At 45.4% G+C, this 20768-nt stretch overlaps 1 protein-coding gene across 1 annotated transcript in view; it reads left to right on the top strand.

Annotated features, from left to right (window-relative positions):
- The first annotated feature begins 884 nt into the window (after nucleotides 1-884).
- Nucleotides 885-20768, top strand: part of YPEL2 (yippee like 2) — a 39788-nt gene continuing 19904 nt past the window's right edge. Inside the window, exons 1-2 of the mRNA XM_069791011.1 lie at nucleotides 885-991; nucleotides 14025-14337. Of these exons, the coding sequence (XP_069647112.1) occupies nucleotides 14221-14337 (117 nt within the window). The 5' untranslated portion in view covers nucleotides 885-991; nucleotides 14025-14220. The remainder of the gene's footprint in view (nucleotides 992-14024; nucleotides 14338-20768) is intronic.

The raw sequence follows: 20768 nt of genomic DNA, 5'->3' as shown, positions 1-20768 counted from the left end.
TAGAAAGCGGCTGCTGTTACCCCCCCCCCCCTTTCCCCTCCATCCTCTGCCTGGGCCTTTCCCACCTTCCCAAAACTGGGTGCTCCCCCGTGGAGGTGGGGGGGTGGCACCGGTGGAGGGAGGGGGGGGTGATCTGTAATTAAAATCTTTCCGAAAATTAAAAGTGCCTCCTGCCAAACGGGGCCATTTTAGGGTTTAGAGGTTGGAGTGACCAAAACTGCTCCCTTACTACAATTTTTTTACCCGCCTAAGGTTTTTGGGCTGCGGTTTCCCCTGGAGCGCGATGCGGCAGGGTTGGCGCAGTGCCCCTCGCCCCCCCTCACCCCCCCCCACCCGCGTATCCTCCGCGCAGGCGGATCACGCTTTGTCACGCCAACACAGATCATCCACCGGCTACCGATTGCTGCTGCCCGCCACCTAGGTCCCTGGGGCCTGCTCCGCGGGGGACAGCAGCTGCCACAGCAGCCCCGGGTGGGGGCCAAGGGCGGCCGCCCCCCCCACCCACCCGCGGTGAGCGGTGCCTGCGCCTTTAAGAGGAAACGCATCTGTTTGTTATTCCCCCCCCCCGCCCCGCGCGCTCCACGCCGGCAGCGCCAGGGCCGCTCCTATTGGCTGCCGCCTGCCCAGCTGCTGTCTGCGCGAAGCAGGCGGCGGGGAGGGCCGGGGGGGGGGAACGATGCGTGCGTGTGTGTGTGTGTGTGTGTGTGCGCCGGGGAGGGCGGGAGCGCCCCTACCCGACCTGGCGTTTTAATTGGTCTAGAAAAAATGGGCTGCGGCTGATCGTAGCCAACCGCCGGGGTGTTGCTATGTGCCAGCGGGCGGCGATTGGCTCCCGGCGGTGCCGCTCAGAGCCAGCAGGTTCTCCGGAGCGGTTATAAAGCGAAGGGAAGCTGGCGGGAGGGGGAGGGCGCTGCGGGGCTGCCTGCTGCGCGTCGGCCGCCGCGCTCCGTCTGCGCTGTGGGACGCGCTTGAGGCGGCCGCGCCGCGGCGAGTGAGTCCGGCGGCGGTGGTGGAGGGGGGGCGAGGGCCGGGCGGCGGGGCCCTGCGGTGCGGCGGGCGGTGGCGGGGCCGGGCCGCTGCGCGAAGCTGCGCCACAGCCGCGTCCCGGTCCCCCCCCCCCCCCTTCCTCTCCCGCGGTGGGGCAGCGGGGACGGCTGGGCGGCTTTGGGGGGGGGGGCGCTTCCTCAGGGCCCCCTGCCCCGGTGGGGTCTTTCAGTGAGGTGGTTTCTCCTCAGGGGAGCCGCGTCGCCTCAGGGGAGAGGGCCGGGGGCCTGCGGCGACCCTGGGGCTGGCAGCGGGCGAGCAGGGCTGTGCGAGCGGCGGCCTTTGTCTGCGGGGCCGGGTGAGGGGCTGGAGGCCGGGAGGGCAACAGGTTCGAGCCCGGGAGAGCGTCCAAGGGGCATCGCGCAGGCGAGGCGAGAAGGGTTTGCCTTTCCCCGGACGCTTCCAGCGAGGGAGGAGATCAACAGGAGAGACCCGCGGGAGCGGGGCAGGGGCTGGCCGGCGGTGCCAGGAACCGCCGGAGGAGGAGGAGGAGCAGGGGATGGTCCTTCCTGACGGAGTAAATGCATGATAAAAACCTGAAACCCCAGGTGAGATCCCTGCCTGCCACAGAGGTGTGCGTGAGGCTCAGGCTTGTGACTCCCAAGTCTTCACCCAGATTCTGGGGGCATCTCCTGAACGGTTGCCAGCACGGCCCAGAAGGCTGGCTGCTGACCAGGGAGAAGTTCTGCTGCTGCTGCTCTATTTACCAACACTGCTGCTGGAGTCCCTGGAGACCAGGCCTTTCTCAGCTGCAGGCTGTGGCTCTGTGCTACAGAAGTGACATCATGCCTGGTGGGGCAAAAGAGACATCGCAGGGCACCTGGATCGGCCTGTGGAGAGGGCATCCTCAGCCCTACGTGATGCTTGGCGTTAAAAGGCAGGCAGTTTCTGCACATGATGCATTGAAACCGCTCCCCCGCAGGGAGCAGGGGTAACTCGGCTGGTCTGTGTTGTTGCTCTAGCCTCTGGTTATGGGTGTAGCAGCTTCCTCTTATGCGGAGCACTGTGCTGAGGTCCGGGTTCAGAAGGTGGAATGTCAAGGGTCCTTCCTCTCGTGCTTCTCCACAGAAACTTCTGGGTTTGATCCAGAAAAGCCAGAGAAGTTTGAGATGACACAAGCAGCCATAGAGTGAGCTATGGGTCCATAGCTTCAGGTTTTAATGCTGATTTTTGAAGGCAAAAGCATTGGAAATGTTCCAGATTAAAATGTGATTTTAATGGTGTACAAAAATAAGTTGAATGCTCGCCCCCTTTCCCCACAATTTACTGGAGTTACTGTGTACCCACTTTTTATCTGGCCTCTGTCTAAGAACTAGTGTTCTTAGCTTGCAGAGAGCAGTTAAGCAAGGGGTGGGACGGTACACCTGCCTTCCTGACACTGCCTTCCTCAGGGCCTACTACATGCTCCAGATAAGGATTTTCTGCTAATGCGTTTACAGTTACTTAAAGCTTATGCTGGGTAGCAGAGAGAGGCCTTTGCTGAGTTAGGCGGTTGTAAACAAGCAGATACTGAGAGAGCTCTACTTATAATCTGTGAGAGGATTCTGCCTGGAGAGGATGTATTTTGTGACTTCATTCTTGCAGAGCACTCTCATTGATTTTGTTCAAGATCTCATCATGTTGGGATCCATGCCTCTGGTTTCTTGTAAATGTTGTTTGCTGTGTAATGGTGGTGCTTGAATAGAGAATCAAGATGTTCTCCTTTTCTCACTGGATCTCTAACTCTTGTTTCCTGCTGGAAGACCATTTAAAAGTGATCCTTGTGCTTTGAAACTAAAGTTGCAAATGCTGTAGGGAGGGCAGAGACATTACTTTCATGTCATAAAGATGTCAAGTGGTTCTCTCCGCCACCCCACCCCCCCCCAGCTTTCTTTGCAGGTGTCTCTTTCATGGTGCTAGGATCCGAATAACTGGCAAAACTGTATCATTGAGCTCCCTTGTGTCCTCTGGATCCCCAGATTTTGAATAAATTATTTCCTTTCTTTGCTGTTTGGTGTGGGTAGTTGAGTCAGGGTTGTATTGAGGAAGACAGCATCACTACCTGTAAATCTACATTCCCTCAAAGGCTCCTTGACTCATGGATTGAATACCTGTTGCTGAGAGAGAATTTAATTAAGGAACTGGTCACTCTGGTGTAGGTCCTGGCTAGCAGTTTAGAAAGTGGGAGCTCCTTGATCTAGTGTGGTACTACACAGGCATTGCAAAGATTGCAGAGGAGTAAAAACCATTTATTTCTGGTTCTTGCATCATGGCCTTGCCTTTGACCATGTGTGTGGAAGCCTCTTGAAGAAATGCCAGTAAAGCTAGGCTTTTGTTGGGCTTTGGTCATTAACTGTCAAACCTTTGCTTGCTTGAACTTAAGCAGAGTCTTCATTAGAGGTCAACTACGAAGTGCTAGAGCAGTGGGCTTCAAGAGGGATCACAAAGTGGAATCTGGAATGGAGAAATTGAGAGTTCAGTTCTCTTAGCTGCTTTGAAGCTGATCAATGGTGTTCAAGGCAGAATGGTGTAAGAGAGTGTATTTATCACTTTGAAACCATAGCAAAATATACAGCTTCCTTTTTTTCCCCTCCTTGACAGAGACCTGTAAGTTGGTCCTTCAGGATGTTCCTTCTCTTCTGTGCTTGTTAATTCGGAGGTCTTGTCTTCTAGATCTAATCACAGTAACTAAAGGCTGAGGATAGGTTTCCTTTTCCTTCCAGAAGCCAAGGCAGGTCCATAGAAGAGATGGACTATTCTGACCTAAGGATTTTTCAGTTCTTTAGAACAGATCTTTAGCTGGTGAATCAGCATGTCTGGTGGTTGTGTGATGCTGATTGAGGATCTGGATCTCTTTTTCCCAAAACAAAGACATTATATAGTTTGTCGTCTTTGGGGGGAAGAAAATACAGTTTTCAGCACTCAGGAGTGCTGGGTCCTGGGCCTGAATCGCCCCCATCGGTCCCTGCTCTTCATCCTCCGTGAAGTCTGGCAGTCACTTCTCTCTCCGAGTCTGTTTTCTGTCATGTCTTATTTGCCTTTTTGTTCCTTGTTTGTCAGGGCAGGTAGTTGTCTTGCAGTATGTAAGCTGATTGTTCTTGCGTTTTGGCTTTGTGACCCTCTACTCGGTAGCCACATCTGCCAGGCCTGTCTGAGGGTGTTTTCCCACCCGCTGCGGTGGGATGTGTTGGACGTCGGGAGCAGCTTCATCTCCGGAAGCGTCACTGGACTGGCCAAGCCACTTAAGGCTGCAGGAAATAACATAATTAATGAGACTTAGTTCTCCCACATCTTGTACCTGACAATCTCGAGTCACTTGACAATGCTAATTAAAGCTAATCACGCTCCTCTGTTTTTAGTAAATAGCTATTATCCCTGCTTCACTCTTGCTTTAACAAATGATAGTGCCAGGCAATGTGAGTCATTGGAAGTTATGGGAATGCAACCGTAAGAGCTGCCTTCCGGTCTCTTTGCGCAGGCTTACGCATCCAACTAGAGATCGTTTCTTTTACACCTGTTCAAGTGTTGGTATAGCATGTTAAAAGGTGTGATGTTTTGCTGACTCACAAAAATATGTAGCTTTTTGACTCCTCTTTTTACTGCTGTTGTGACTTGTACAGAACTAAACTCCTGAGGTCGAGCAAAGTCTACTAAAAGTCAAAAGCTGAGGATGCTTTGAATTTGCCCTTCAGAGAACTTTTTGATCGACTGAGAGGGAAGGCAGAGTGGTGTCAAAGCTGCACTCTCACTTCTCCTGTTTCACATTGGCAGTGACTTCATTGTGAGGACAAAAATGTGGCGTGGTATGACCTAGGCGTTGCATAGCTCAGCCACAGAACTCTGGAAGATTGAGGTTTCACTGATGAAATATTGCTAAAGGATGGGTCGAGCAGTATGTTATTAAAAAGAGATTGTCCAGCATCACAAAAAGAGATGGAGTTAATTATTAACTGTGGGTAAAAAAAATCTTAACGAGAATCCCAGGAACTCCCAGCTCAAGCATGCGTCAGTAGGCACAGAACTGTAAGAGGTGAGTCAGTTCACGTACCTTGGCAGTAACATGCAGGCTAGTGAGGATATCCAGGAGGAACTAATGACAGAAACTGGCATAGTAACAGCTGACTTGACCCATCTTAAACTACATTCAGTTATAAAGTATCTGTCATGTGAAGATTCAGGCTATAAATCTTCACCTGACCTTGCCCCCTTGATGTATGGGTTGCTAAATGAAAGCTAGAAGGATGATGACTGAACTGCCACGGAAAGTATGTACCTTGTTAATATAGTAACTGTTGCATAAAAGATGTTACTGGCAGAGATCAGTCAGAATTCAATATCTTATCTTCAGCTTTACTTAGAAAAAGAGACAAATGTACCAGAGAAGAAAATGAAGTCACTATTTCTCCCGTGACAGATGTGCTTCCGGGCAGCGCAAGGCTAGTTAAAAGATGCTCCTGGGAAGAACCCTCTGAGCAGATGGGTTTTGTGAGCAGATGAAAACTTACAGGATTTGACAAGGGGAGCTTGCCAATAGTAAGTCATGACCGGCAGCTATGGCAGATCCTTCTTTCAGCTACAAATGACTTTGAGGATATTGGAAGGATGCTTGCAATAGATGAACGTTCTCACCATGTTCCCTGTCAGTACCCAGCCTTTATCAGGGAAATAGATGATCCATCCAGCAGACCAAATTAATTGAATCCTAGTCATACCTACATTTGCCAAAAATGAAGACAGTAGAGCAATGTAAGGAGCACAAAAGAAATGTAATAATATAAGATGATTTGGATAGCTGGACTGTTCTACAATTAAAACAAATGAGGAAGAGAAGCTGGGAAGATAAAGAGTGTTTCCATTTTGTCAGTAATTGGTCAGCTGGATGGGAAGAGCTTTTCCTTGATGTCTTTAGTTCAGGTTGGTACTAGAATAGCAAGGCGAGGGTCTTCTTTCATTTTGTAGAATGCTGTATATACGCAATACTGGCAAAGTATGATGTCCTTGATCTATGGCTCCAAATGTGGGCATCACATTGAACACATAGCTTTTTTCAGCAGAAGGATGGGCATGAATTGAAGAGCCCATCTTAACAGTGCATTTGAGCCATTGGTGTTATCTCACTCGAGTGCATCATATCTACTTGGCCAATTCAGAAGAAGGACTGTTATCCCATCGTGGGGGAAGCTGGCATGAGTTTTTGCAAAATGTAAGGGAGGAAATGGAGTCATTTGTGTTTTAAATTAGTTCAGCTGGCAGTTTTTGTTTATTTGTGGCACAAGTGGGATTTGCTGGTAGGAGCAAAAGTAAGTGCTGGCTTGTTTCAAATTTCTCTTGGCCAACCGCGATGCTTTTCTGCATGTATGATTCCTCTTGTATTTGGTAAGGCACACTGGCATCTATTGCAACTGGTTATTGAATTCAGCTGTGATGGAGTGTACCTGCAAAGCAGAGGTGGGCAGCTTGCAGCTATAATGTGTGCCATGTTGCTTCTTATCAGCAGCGCAGGCTCTTCTGCATTGCAAAGGTACTGCTGCCAGGCAACTCGTAGGAGAGTGGGAAGAGAATTCAGCCAGAGGTGTCAGTCATTCCTCGATAGAGACTGAATCTTGCAGTCCATGTTTGTGTGGTTTCAGAGACAGGCCCAGAAAAGGTAACAAATTTTGAAGCCAGCCCTGTGATGTGATGTCCATCCTAGCTGACCTGTGCCTTTTGAGATGAAATTGTAAAGGGAAGAATTTGATTAAAATTCCAGAATGATTCCACTTCCCTGCTTGCCAGGCGTGTCTGTGGTGTGTCTGAGTGGATTGTTTTGAACAGCGTTCTGAATTGCGGGGAGAGATGAGTTAGCAGTTCTGACACTGAGTGGTCTGAGTCCAGCCTTAGATCTGTAAATGAAGTCAGAAGGTTCTCGTGGTCATCTGGTCTCCATAGTCTGCAGCCAGGAAAGGAGCATCTCTGCACCATCTTCATGGAGTTATTTTAACCTGTTCCTTCACTTTCCAGTCAGTTGTGCGCTGTAGTTCAATACAAGAAAGCTTTTGCTTTGAACGCAGGAGTCCTCTGGAGTTGCTTCTCACCACACGGTTGTACTTGAGAACCTGACAGTGCACTGGTGTGGATGTTATGTATTTAAAAAAATAGTAAGTGAAACTTTTAAAATCAATTTAATCTCCAAATTGACAGAAGGTAAATCAACTATGTAAAGAACAATTTTTTAAAAGATTTTTAAAAATTACTTTGTTTTTAATAAATTATGGATTAATAGTGTATACAGTGACAAAGCTAGACAAGCTTAAAAAAATTCCAACCCGAAGTGAGTTTTAAAGATTTGCTCTTTGTTCCTTTTAAGTTTCAGCTCATTTTTATGTACCTTCCACATCATCTTCATAGAAAGCCTCTCCGTCAGAGAGAGACCAGGAAGTTTGTTGTGGGTGTGCTGAGTCTATTTTTGATTAGAAGGGTTGTGATAGACCATAGACTGACGTGTTGCCTGTTTAAAAAAACCCAACCAACCAAACAAAACCCAAAAAGCAAAACACCACAACAACAAAGGAAACCCCCAAACCCACCAGTGTTTAAAATGCTATTAATATAATTGCAATGACAGTTTTGACAGGTTTTGTATTGATAGCTATTCAGCAGAACAATAACTCTGATGTTTTTCCTGACAGGCTGGCTGTGGTATGTGGAGCACGGCAGGTGCAGCATGGTTGGCATCGTGCCTGTCCCTGATTCACTATGGCCAGATAGTCTTTAATTGCTTCTTGCTGAATCTCTTTTTGATGCCCTCTAGTGGTTACCTGGCAATTGTCTGCAATACTGTTTGCCATCAGTATCGCCTTTTTGCATCCATCCATCCATCCAGATCTTTTTCCCAGAATCATAAAGTGCTTCCCAGTGGTGAAGGGTGCTGTCTCCAGTGTGCAGAAGAGAGAACTAGGGCCCACAGAAATGAAGGGGCTTGCTAGGAGGTATCCGGAGGAGTAAAGGGGGTTAAATGTGTTTCTAGTTGAAGGCAGTCTAAGTGAGAAACCTGCTCTCTACTATTATTTGTATTGCAATTGTGTCCATGTATTTGATAAAAGTAAATGCAGAGGATTCCTGCCAGCCCTGTTGCACCATTTCTCTTGTTATTTTTCTGTCTCCAAGGTCTTGCAAGGTTTGGATATTGACTGGAAGGAGCACAGGCGTTAGAGGAGGACACTTACAGTTCATGTATCAGTAATGACTTTTGTTGATTGTGCTAGTACTGCTGAGCTGCATGCAGTGTCATCAAGTGTTTGAAATTGGTGCATTTCAGAAACTTGATACTGAAGGAGTAAAGGTCCATTGTGTACATCCATATGCTATTTAAACTAATCTCTTGGCTTTCCCTTGTGTTCCATGTTTAAATTCAGAATGGTCGTCCTTTCTTTCAGAGCCTTTCACAATGTACAACCTACCCTCCTACCTTCCGATGATCTGGCTTCATCTTTTGCAAAGCTGTTGCAGTCCTTTATGGTAGTGAGGATCTCCAGAGCTGCCCCAAACCAGGATCTTTTGTTCCGGTACTACATCAGCAGAGTATGAAAGCTCCTTAGCTGTGCCAGATGTCTTGGAGGGTTCAGCACCTGAAATTCTGACAATAACTTTTATTCCATAGGGAAGGCTGGCAGAACTGGGCATTAAAGCCAGACTCCAATTTCAGCATACCACCTTAGAGGCTACCCTTCCTCTTTCAAACTGCAATGCATTAAGCAACGTTAAGGCAGTTTCCATGTCAGGAAAACCCTGGTAAGTAAGTGTGCTTACCTCAAGCATTTTCTCAGAATCACGCTAAGACCCTGGAGCAACACAGGCTGCTACAATTTGTGACCTTTTAGAAACTGAACACTCTCCAAACCTGATTCCTCTTGTGCTTTCATTGCACTCAGCGTAAGTATATCTCTAGCTCTTTCTATATTAATGAGAAGAGACGCCAAAGAAGAAAGGTTGGGTTTCCAAATAGATGGATTTTTTCAGAGCTACTGCAGGCAGCTTTCTATAGCATTTGCTGTGTTCTAATAAGCATTTAATGGACTAAGGTTCATCTTGATCAACTAATCCATAAAACAAACCCTCAGACCCAACAAACCTGTTGTTTGTCCTGCCAGAATGAACAGGATCTGAGCGGCATTGCACATGGGTTTTATGCAAAATTAGACTTGTGTGTGATATTTTTTTGTTCTCTGCCGTTGTGGCATATGGACTTGTCCAAGCAGTAGCCTTGTCTAGCAAGTGTTTGGCACAGACTTGGCATTTCTCCTTTTTTGTGTTTCCTGAATTGCTAACAGCTTCATGTGAAAAATGGCTGTTGGACAGGTGGAGCGTGAATACTGAACTAAAAAGTTGTTTGACAGCAAAACGTGTGTCATGGTTTTTCCTTTCTGGAGGTGGCATCTGCTTAAAACTTCGCAGGATTAAGCAGGGCAGCCCTAACATACGCAGTGCATGCAAGTAGTACATTTCTGCTGATTCCCTCACCGATAACCACAGTAAACAGTGTTGATAAGAATTCTAGGGAAAAGCTTTCCTTTTGTCTAAACCAGTTTTCTGACTTCTTGTGAACTAATTAATATGCACAGATTTCTGTTCCATTGTCTTGAGTGTGTCCATCCCAGAGATAAATTTCTCTTGAAGAAATGATAAAAATACTGGATTATGTTGCTGGTGACAGAAACTTCTCTCTCTAACAGTATTGGGCATGATGATAAAATAATCAAAGCTTTTTCTTTTCTTTTCTTTTTTTTTTTTTTTTTTTTTTTTTTTTTTGGTGTGTGTGAATGGAATGACTCCAGTAATGCCCACTGTCAGTGAGGCTGATGAACATTAACTCACCATTCTTAAAAAACAGAGGCACAGCCTAAAATTATCCCCATGCCTTTGTTCTACAGTAGAATGAATGCACCGTTAGCTGTTTCATGTGTTTTAATTCAAACGTGTTTGCTACTAGGACAGAAAAAAATGGAGGAGGTTGGGTTTTGCATTGCTGAGAGCCATGGATCCTATTTAATATGTTTCAAGATGATACTCAAGACAGAAATGGGTCCTTACAAGCTACTAGCTGTGCTCATGGAATGTAAGGATGCATTTCCTATTGTTTTTCCCCTCCTCTCCCTTACTGTGATGAGGACAGACCTCTCGGTAGATAGCGCACAGAAGTGCTCAGACTGTTGGGCTGAATGCTGTACGAAGGTAGTGCCTTTATAAAGTATGGCTACCGTATATGAGCTTATCTGAAGTTTTTTTCAAGGCAGTTTCTTACCTAGGTTTCCCACCAAGATCTTAGCTCACAAATCTTTATTCTCTCCCCTGCCTTAAGCAAAGAGATCAATTTGATTTGCCTTCTCAGCACAGTACTCAGAACAGGAATTGCAATTAATCTTAATCTGTGCTCTGATACCATCTCACTTGAATATATTTTTTTGTCCACTTCTAAAAGGTCAAATTTTTTGCTGACGTTAAATGTGTTATGAGGTCAAATAAATGAATGCTCATGAAATGCTTTTGCAAAAAGCTGCATGCAGCAGATAATTTGTGTGTGCATGTGTCTTCATTTCTCTGTTAGATAAATGCAGTTGTAGTATTTCCTGGTTTACTCATTGTTGTAGAGCATTGATGGTTAGGAGGCCTGGACAGAGGGGTCAGCAAACAACAAATTAAGGGATTGCGCTTATATTATTCTGGCTGGGTATCATTTATGTCTCCATTTGGCTTTGAGGATGCCTGTGGACTGCTTTCTCCAGCTGTTGTGCTGCAGTGCTAGGCAGCTGATCAGAGAAGAAATGTTTGGCGTGACGGTATGGGAGGGAAGCAGTAAAACTGGTTGTTGGTATATTTACCTATCTGTGCTGAAGAACAGGAGAGAGAGGGCATTGCACCGTTTCATTACAAATCCATGAAATTTAAGGTTCAGACATAGTCTGTTTTTTTCATTCAGAAATCGGGTAAAGCAATTGTCCGTCCATCCCTGCGCTTTCCTCCAGATGGTCTGTCCAATGTAATCTGTTTCTTTCAGACAGGGCTTGGTGCTTTGCCGTGGAATCCAATTGCATTTGGCCCCAGAAAGAGCACACTTAAGTTTCCTGCTTCCGTGCACTTGGAGGACAAGGCACGTGGCTCACAAATTCCAGGTTCTGAGATCTGTTATGGCTGAGATACAGCATATCAGCTGCTGAATCGGGCTTGGACTGTGGGGATGATTCTGTTGTCTTGTGACTGTAAAGGTTGGCACTTGTTTAGTTCAGGAAGGCTGGGATGCATTGCTTTTACTTACATCTAAACAGCAGAAAATAAGGAAGGATTCTGCTTTGTTTTGCATCTTGTTTCTGCCCTGTTGCAAGCTTAGGGTTCAGTCCTCAAAGTGCTCCTCACCTTGTAGGGGAAAACAGTGATGTATAATACAAAACTAACTCAGTTTTGACAAAAGTCTGATGCACATGGAGAACTGGGGCAGGATACAGGTGAGGACTGCCTGATTTCTCTTACTTTTCTGATTAGTGTATATGACAGATCTTGCTGAAATACAGAGATGCAGCTGTGTACCAAATAGTGCACAGTCTGCATAGCTACAGGTTGGCCAGATAAATTCCTGGCAAGACCCCTTTTGACTGAACAAGAGGAGGTTTAGTTCCTAACAAGCTGGGTAGTGAGCCCTTCTGTGTCAGGATGGGTCTTCCAAAGCTTTCACTGCAACTTTAATTGGAAAAGGTTAATCTGATTAGTTAGTGTTTGCAAAGAGCTTTAAGGATGAAAAGTGCTATGTAAGTGCTGACTGTTATGATCAGGATTGATATGCTTATCAGCAGTTTGCTGGATGAGTAAGACTCTTTTTTGCCATTTGACTGTAAGGGAGCTGCCTTCTGGAGAGCAGAAGAAAAGTATTTTAGAAAAAGGAAAAAATAGGTATCCCGTTGTCTGACTGGTGGCTGCCTCCTGGTGAGCACTGTGCATGGTCATGATGTAATGAACCTTTGACTGCACCAAATGATGCCCATGTGAGCCTGTGACAACCTTCCAGTATAGTGCTTGTAGGAACTGTTTACTGGAAAGCTTGCAGATAGCATGCCTGGCTTTCAGGGATCACCCAGCTGGCAGTAGGTTCAGTGGGTAATGCTTTCAGAAACACTAAAGCAACTTGGATACCTTGAGTCTTGTTTTTCAGCATTGACGAGAAGACTTAGGAGCAGAAGTGTTGAAGACAGGGGTTTCCATAAATGGCACTTTGGTACCTAAGTGATGAGGTTTTTTGCAGATCTGACTGTCTGACAGAGATCACGTATGAGGCTTTCTAGCAAATAGCAGTAATGGATTCACAGTCTGATTTTTGTGGTTGTTTTCCAGTATGACTTGGATAGTTTTGTCGTGGTAAGATACTTGTGACCAATGCTAACACTGGGCAGAAGAGATCATCTAAATGGGATGCTTATGGGTTCTGCAGGACTGCCTCCTACAACAATTTTCTTGGGCCCTGCCTTCAGTTCCCCTATTGACTTTCTGATTTCCATCCTGCTGTTTTGACACTTTCCCCTTTAGCAAGCCAGAGAGATGTATTTGCTTAGAATGGCTCCAGTCCAGCCATTCTCTGCAGCGTACCTTGAGCCAGGTGTGTGCCTGGTGCTTTTTCTGGGACAGTGCATCCTACTGAGCAGTAGCAGAGCCAGCTTAGCACGCAAACTCCAGTGATGTATTTTAGCAGTGTAGCAGCATAGTGACCTGGGCTGGCTTTATTCTAACCTGGAAGATTATCAGCTGTGCTTCAGGCGAGTTACTCACATGGGCTTGGAGACCAGCTCTTAAGCTCTTGTACTTTTCTGTTCTGTCCACTTCAGAAATTTCCTTTGCAGGTCAGGTGTGGGGTTTTTATTTCTTGGTTTTCTTATTTGGGGGGGGGGTGGTGGTGGTGGTATTGTTCCAGTATTTGATACACAAATCACAGACTCTGAAACTGAACAGAATCAAGTTTTATGGAAAGGAATATCCTTGGGGGAGGAGCAGCCAGAGTTCATGATTAATTTCTAGAGCATGCATGCACGCCATGTATCGGGGAAAGAGGGGAGCTGCTTCTTTTATCCTTTATGCTTCTTCCATCCTCAGAAGAAACATTTGTAGCTGGTAAGGCTTATAGATGGGATCTGAAAAACTGATTTCTGCCAACAGAAAGAGACCCAGACTTGAGCTGCCTTGCAGGTTCTGTCAGATTGTAAAAAGGTTTCCATCCTGAATAGGATTTTTAACTGTCTCTTGCTATCAAGAATAGTCTTCAGAGGCTGCTTCTTGCTTTGACGGCTGTCAGATGTTCTGAGTAAAAATAAAAAAATAAAAAAAAAATACTAGAGTGCAGTTTATAGAGTAGCTTCTACCTTTAGAGCTTGCAGGGAGTATAATGAAGTAATCCTCCATTTCCCATATGGAAACTAGGGCAGAATAGAGAGAAGAACTGGTTTGGTGACTCGTGTACTTTCCTGGTGGCTGAGGAAACCCATGTCCAGCTCCCAGCTTTCCCACGGGCTTCCAGGCTGTCACATCAGTGAGTCACACAGGGCAGCAGCTGGGAGGGCTGACTCTGGGTCCCGGCTTCTCCAAGGTGTGGTGCAGAGTTGGACCTCAACGTGCATGCTTCTCCAGAGGTGTTTGGGAGACTAGGCTTGATGAAAATCATCTTTTTAGCGTCTTTGCACCTTTGTAATCATTTCCAAATCCATTAAGTGTTGGAAGAATGAATAGAGATTGCGAGCATTGGAATGACAGGAAGGTGGTAGATAACGGAAGCAGGAAGATGCGAGGGCAGTCAGCAAGTTGGTGGCTGAGCTGTGAATAAAAATCTGTCCTCCTTGATCTAATCCGCAAACATCACACCTCCTGTCTCCTGGCTGCTCTGACTCTTCCCTGTGCTCTCGATCAAACCCTAGATCGTCCTGTGGGCTAGGAGACCGTTATCACCTTTGTGAGCTAAGTGTTCTGTCTCTTTTCTCTTTTGAACTTAGGTTTGTGTGAAGTCCCCCGTTCCCTCTGACCGAATCTCTTCCTCTGAAGCGGTCACCAGCGTGTGGAGCCTGCCCCACACCCATCACCTGCCAAACCACGGCCTTTACCTGTGTCTTCCGGTGTTTCCCGTGCGACCCGTCCTGCGGGAGTGCCTCCTGGGCCACCCCAGAGTTCACACAGCGCTCAGTGGCTCCAATGGTGAAGATGACAAGGTCCAAGACTTTCCAGGCATATCTGCCTTCATGCCACAGGACCTACAGCTGCATTCACTGCAGGGCTCATCTTGCCAACCACGATGAGCTCATTTCCAAGGTACGTGCATGACCTCACCCACAGGTGCTGGGCAGACGCCTCTTCCCCAGGGAGCGGAAGGGTGCGTTCGCTCGCACCGCAGGTCAGTTGCCGTGGAAGTGCCTGGCCTTAACCGATACCACAGTTTTTGCTTGGAAAATGGGCTCTCAGCCTAAAGGATCTATTTGTGAGCTGCCGTTTTTGTTTTAAGAGGTCTTGAAAATAGCTGTAGGGGACCAGTTTCCAAATTCAGGCCTCTGGAGTGCTTACTGGTGGTCTGTCTCTTCCCATGATACTGCCTCCTCCCTCTCATTTCTAGCTGTAAAACTGCAATAACTGATGGCCAGGACTGTGTAAATTACCTTTCTGATACTTCTTGTTCGTGTACATGCTTGTCAGCGTAGTGAAAGGGTTGTTGCATGGTCATGACTTGGAAGCGAAGTGTCTGGAGATGTTCTCTCTGTTAAACTCTGAGCTGTACCAAGCAACTACACTAAAGCTCCTACTTACGGGAAGGTTCTCTGATGCTTCTACCAAAATGTAAGATGGCTTTCCAAAGACTGCTGAGTTGTTGCTCAAACCCTTGTATTTTTGCCAGTCTACTAACAAGACACTATGCAGTGAAAAAGCAGAGGATGGATGGTAGGATGTGCTCTGAGCTGGGGAGGGTGGAAGGATTCTGTCCTGTCTTCTGATGTGTTGATCATGAGGGGAAGGGTCTTGAGGATAAGCTAAATTAAAAGCTTTCAGAACCACTAAGGCAGGGGCCTTTGATGTGAAGGGAGCAGGCCAGTAAGAGGATCTCTTTCTGAAGTGCGAAAACTAAACTTTCTCAGCATCTGTTGGAGCCTGCAGTGCCTGGCTGTGGTCAGGCATCAAGTTTCCAGGTTTTGGCTGCCTTGGCAGTCAACTGTTCCATGAAGTTTATTCAGCTTATAAAATTTGTGTTCAGAAAAAACAGACACACCATAAGATTTATTAGCTGAGATGAGAGGAAATTGCGCTGCGAGCTGTGTGTGTGCGTGCATGCGCAACTTAAACCGGTTCAGCTTCTTGCAGCAGCCTTGAGAGAAAGGCCAGGATCACAAGGGGCGGAGGTGCTCTGCCCGTTAGAAAGTGTGTAGTGGTTCCCCTCTTTCTGTTTGCACAGAAAAGATTAGAAAGTGTCACCTTGCATCAAGGGCATCTGTCCTTACAGGATTGACATCTTAACAGCTGTGGAGGTCCTTCTGGATTCACCATGCTGGGTGTTCAGACTTGTCTTCTTCCGTTGGAGGCTGTCTCCTTCCTTTTTCTCTTGGTTGGTGCATGGGCCAGGCTGATGCTTACCTCTGTGGTGATGTCTCCATGCCAAACAATTGAATTTTAAGTATTCTGGTATGAATAATGCTGATTGCAGACTGCTACAATTTTGCTTTTTGCAGTTTCTGAATGGACAGGCTTCCTATTAGGCTATCACTTCTGAGTCATTCTGGGCCTCATGGGAGCTCCTCTTGTGCTGGTACAATTGCAGTGGTTCTTAGCAGAACTGTCCTTGAGGACAGCAAAGCCTCAAGCTTTTAAAGAGGAGAAGGTTGTACGTTTCCTCAGCAGAAAGAAGGTTTGAAATGTAAATGTCAACAGCCGTCTGTGCCCAGGTCTGGATATGAAATGCATTCAACCTGTTGGATCAGCTACGTGACTTCAGGCTCCTGTGCTCAGTTGAGGTATCTGTAGAATGAGGTAGTGACTCCCCTTCCTTTGTATTGGGAGAGTTGTTGCCAGTTGGATTTCGTGTTGGGACGCAGAAGATGCTGTACTGGATAAGGAAGGAGGCTTGTTTTACTGTTTTTATGGTAGATTAGAGTTTGTGCTCTGCTTTTTTGGCTTTTTTTTTTTTTTTTTTTTTTTTTTTTTTTTTTTTTTGACATAGCTGGTTCCCAGCCAGGGAGAACACAAGGCTATGCGTGCCCAGTAGTTGCACGTTTGACACTTCCTTCCCTTCCTTGTTCCATGTCCATGCTCCTTCTGGTCTGCTGTGCAATGCAGCCAGCTTTGCAGGTAAGTAGCTTCCAGCAGGGCAATGCCAGTGCTGCAGACTGCTTGGAATTTGAGCTTCTAGCTGTTGAGGCATGCAGAAACTGCCCAAGAATGCTGACTGCTAAAATACGGACATGAGAGGGAAGGTCTGAAAGCACAATATGAGGCTATGTGTATTGAATCGTGGCAGTATTAACTACAGTGTACTGCAGTGCTTGTATCTGCTCGTTCTAAAAGTTCATTGTAGACTGTGGTGTACATTAGTAATAGTATTCAGTCCGCATTGCTGGTGGAGTACTAGCGGGCCATGCAGCTTAAATGCAAAGGATTTGGGGTTTTAGGTTTTATTTCTCAGGGTTATAAACCTTAATAAGATACATTCTTTGTATAATTGAAAACCTTATAAAAGTAATTGTGCAATCAAAATTTGTACAACTGGCTATTAAACTGAGAACAGAAGGGCAGTCCCTGCCTCAAGGGGTTTCCAATATGTGTAGAAACTTTCCCAGGCAAACTTAAATAGTCATCTTTTTATCTGTTTGAGTTAGGTTTTAAACATTTCCCTGAGGCCTTCAGCAGTTCTTTCATCACAGCCTTATATTAGCATCTGAGAACCAGGCAGTGCAATTGCCATGCTTGTTTTCCATATGAAAATGTGGCAAATGGAGGGAAGAAACAAGTGCCATGAGGATTGGAAAGGGAGTGGGAGATTTTGTCAAACTGGAGTGTTTCTCAGTCTGCAGTGTATCTCATCTTGAACCTGACTATGTCACTTTAATCAAAACAGCCCAAATGACACCATCTTTGGAAACGTTCCCCAGAAAACAGGCTTTTATGTAACAGCAGGGTGTTGGTGATTTGGCTTGATGAAATTAATTCCTTTATTCCTTTTGCCCCAAGTTGTGCAGAGACCACATGAGAGCTGTGCTGCTTTGCATGCCATGAGCTTTCAGCTCCTTTGGATACATAAAAATTGCAGCATTGGCTCATGCCGTTGGCTGAAACGCAAGCTGGAGCTGAATCCCGGTATTGTTCTGTGTCAGCCCATACTTTATTTCCTCTTCATCTCCAAGTTTCCTCTCTTAGCCCTTCAGCACCAGTGTTAACTTACTCTGACTTCAAAGTGTTTTGCCAGGACCGGGTATCTGAAACTCTTTGACAAATATGCCTTGGCAGGGCAGTTTTTGCTTTCCTTTCTACTTAAGGAAAACCTTGTGCATTAAAATGGGTAGAAGGTTTCTCAATAAGCCATTGCTATTTAAAGAAAATAATCGATGCTGAGGCTTTTAAGAAAATCCAAAGCTGTTACATGAAGACGGTTACCAAAATGTTGCCTGCTTACTTGGCCTTTTATCTTCTGCAGCCAGAGGGAAAAAGTGGTTTAGTGTGTCTGATTTGTAATAAGATCTAAATTGTGGGTTGGATTGTCTGGCCAAAAAAGGTCTTATTGACTTAGGAAATATAAGGTGATCAGATAGATTGGGTGGAGTGAGTAACTAGTTTTCCTTTATATGTTCCTTTGGTGTCTGGGTTAGCATGAGTGGAGGTTCTTGTTCCCTGGTAGCAATGCATCATTTAAAAATCTGTGCCAAATTTAGTACATACTCTTGTTTCATTGCTTTTTCCAATGCCTAAGTGGACTGAGACTTTGGGAACTCAACCTTGCCCTGCAACAGATTCCTGTGTGACCTTGAGTAAGTCACTTAATGTCTTTGTTCCTCCTTTCCCCACCTGTACAATTGAAATGCTGCTGTTTTGTCCAGTCTGCTTGAAAGATAAAGCTTTGGAGCAGGTACCGTCTGCTCTTATGAATTAGTACAGTGTGTCCTAATCCTCTCTGGCTTTACTGTAAAAACAAAAATACCATGCCAGGCGACTGTAGTTAAAAAGCATATTTCAATGCCTTCCAATTGCCAAAAAATAAGTGAAAGATACTTGTTATTACATTTATCCTTCCCAGGCACAACATCCCATGATTTTTAGAATGTTTAAGAAAAATATACTGGATAATTGATGGTGGCAAAACCTCCCCAGGAAGGAGGTAGAGGGGGTTTTCTTGAGAAATGTGCCTTCTGCATCATTTTCTAGTGGGGCCTGGGGGAACAGCTAACATAATAGACATTCAACAGTGTAAACAGCATCTTTTCTCTTCCTCAAAGTGGCAGATGTGATGCTGGTTTCTACCTACTCTGTGCTACTTGGACTCTTTGTCAGCCTTTTCTGTTTGAATTCATTTGAACCTGGTGTCCAGTAAAAAAGGATGGGAACGAGAGCAGAAAGATACAGGCCAAACACAGCCGTGTTAGTGTCTCAGTTGCTGACTTTTTTTTGCTATGTGAGCAGTAATTGAGCAGAAATGTCCCTGATTATGGAAATATTTAGAGAATGTCTTGTGGGCGTCCTGCAGTTTCTTTTTTTCATGAATTACTGTGATCCAACTGCTAAACATTACGCAGTGATGTATCCTCTGAAGTTAGCCTAAGGCTTGTGGAGGAAGTTTAATGTTTTCCTTTGATGTCTGCATGGGACCCTTACTGAACATGAATGTGAAATCCTTCAACACAAAAGGCTGCAGCTACTCCAGCACAGAGGGTTTAGAAAAAAATAGAGAACTTGTGTGTGCCTGACTTCCTCAGTTGAGGTTGGATTGTTAGCTAGGGAACACTCTAGAAGCTCTTTTTTCTATCTTTTCAAACAGGAGTTGCAAGGTTTATAAGCAAACCTTGCTCCCAATCATTGTGGCCTAGCTGCTTCCCTGGCTAGTGGACTGCTGGAGCTTGAGCTTGTTGGTACTATAGCCTTTTAGTGAGCGTTATGGCATGCTGAAAGCGTCAGACTTTGCTCTATGTTGCAACTGGGGGATCTTAAAAGGATTTGAAACTTTGGTGCTGGCTTTCAGGTAAGTTGTGGAAGAATTCAGCTACTTTGAAGCATTTGATGCACCATGTGTAGGTGAAATAAGCAGCAACTGTTGGGCTTTTCGGTTTGGTTTTTTTTTTTCTTTCTGAGGATGTGGGCAAGGCAGTGTGTAATGTTCTTAGTGCTTTACTTGTCACAAACCAGCTGATACTTGTATGTCAGTTCACCTTGAAGACATAAAGTTATTTGCTGGGTGGGGGGAGCATGCACACAAGCTAAAACAATAATCCTAAAATTACGACGTGGTTGCTTCAAAACTTTAATCTAATGGGAAAAGAAAGAGGCATTTAGTAAGTGTCCAAGACCAGTCAAGTGAAAATCCTGCATTTCCATCATAGGAAAAAACTGTGTGTGGGATGAGGCGAGTATTCCCTTTTCATGGGTATAGTTCTTACTATCATGGGGTTTCTTCCCAAATACCAATTTAAGTTTCCCAGCTTCACGGTAATGAACTCTTAAGGCCAGGAAGAGCTATCACATCATCACATCCAACCTTCTGTAGAGTATGGGCCAGCAGATTTCCTCCTGATTCCAGCATGTCTTTCACAAAAAGCATTTAGTCTTGATTTGAAGACTTCAAGAGGGAGAACTCCCTACTCCCCTTGGTCATTTTTTCCAGTGGTTAATCATCCTTACTATTAAAAATCGGAGACCTTGAATTTAGGTTTGTCTGCCTTGTGCTTCCCATCATTGGCCACTGTTTTCTTTCTCTTGCTAATGAAATAGATGTATAGTATGTACTATTTCTCTCTATAAAAGGCTGTGGTATACAGTAACCAAGGTCACTCTTGATCACTTTTTTGATAGGCTGAACAGATTCAACTTTGTCATGGTGCAATGTTGGTTGTTTTTCCAGTTCTGTATCATTTTTATGGTTCTATTCTACATCTTTAGCATTTCAGCATCTTTTTAGGAATGGAAATAGGGCTGGTCTCATCATTCCAGCCTCAGACTCGGCAGTAACGTCTTTACAGTGTACACGTTTCATAATTTTGTTAGTCTTACTGGCTCAGCACAGTAAGCTTCTGTTCATTTATCAATTTTATGCGCATTTCTAGAAGCCGTCCTACAGCTTTTGGATCCTGCTTTTCAGCTCTTGCTCCCTAATGAATTGTCACTTTTTGGTATTATTCAGAGCTTGCTCTTAATTGCAAGTATTGCTAGAATTCAAGCTGTAAGTGATGAGCAAAGCAGCTCCGTGAGAAGTCATTAGAGTTTTTTAGCTTCCCAATTCACTGCTGTGAACTTGTGGTAAGGTATCTTACAGTTCTTGGCTTCCATGAAGTTTAAAATTAAACGTGGGTTGAGAGGACTTCAGTTCTCAGTAGAACAATGTGTCATCAAAGGTGTTAAATGGGAGCCTTCTCCTTCAGCATTTTGACCAGGAGATTGAGCACTAATTAGGCAGAGATGAACTCTTGCAATCAAACTCATCCCCAGGACCTTTAGTAGACAGATTTGTGTTTGCTGTCCTTGCTGTTGCTGGCCTGTATGGCAACAGGGAGGAGGGGAGT

Source organism: Haliaeetus albicilla, chromosome 9 (assembly GCF_947461875.1).
Source record: "Haliaeetus albicilla chromosome 9, bHalAlb1.1, whole genome shotgun sequence".
NCBI lineage: Eukaryota > Metazoa > Chordata > Aves > Accipitriformes > Accipitridae > Haliaeetus > Haliaeetus albicilla.
The sequence above is the reverse complement of the archived record's forward strand: the minus strand, read 5'-3'. Positions and strand labels throughout refer to the sequence as shown.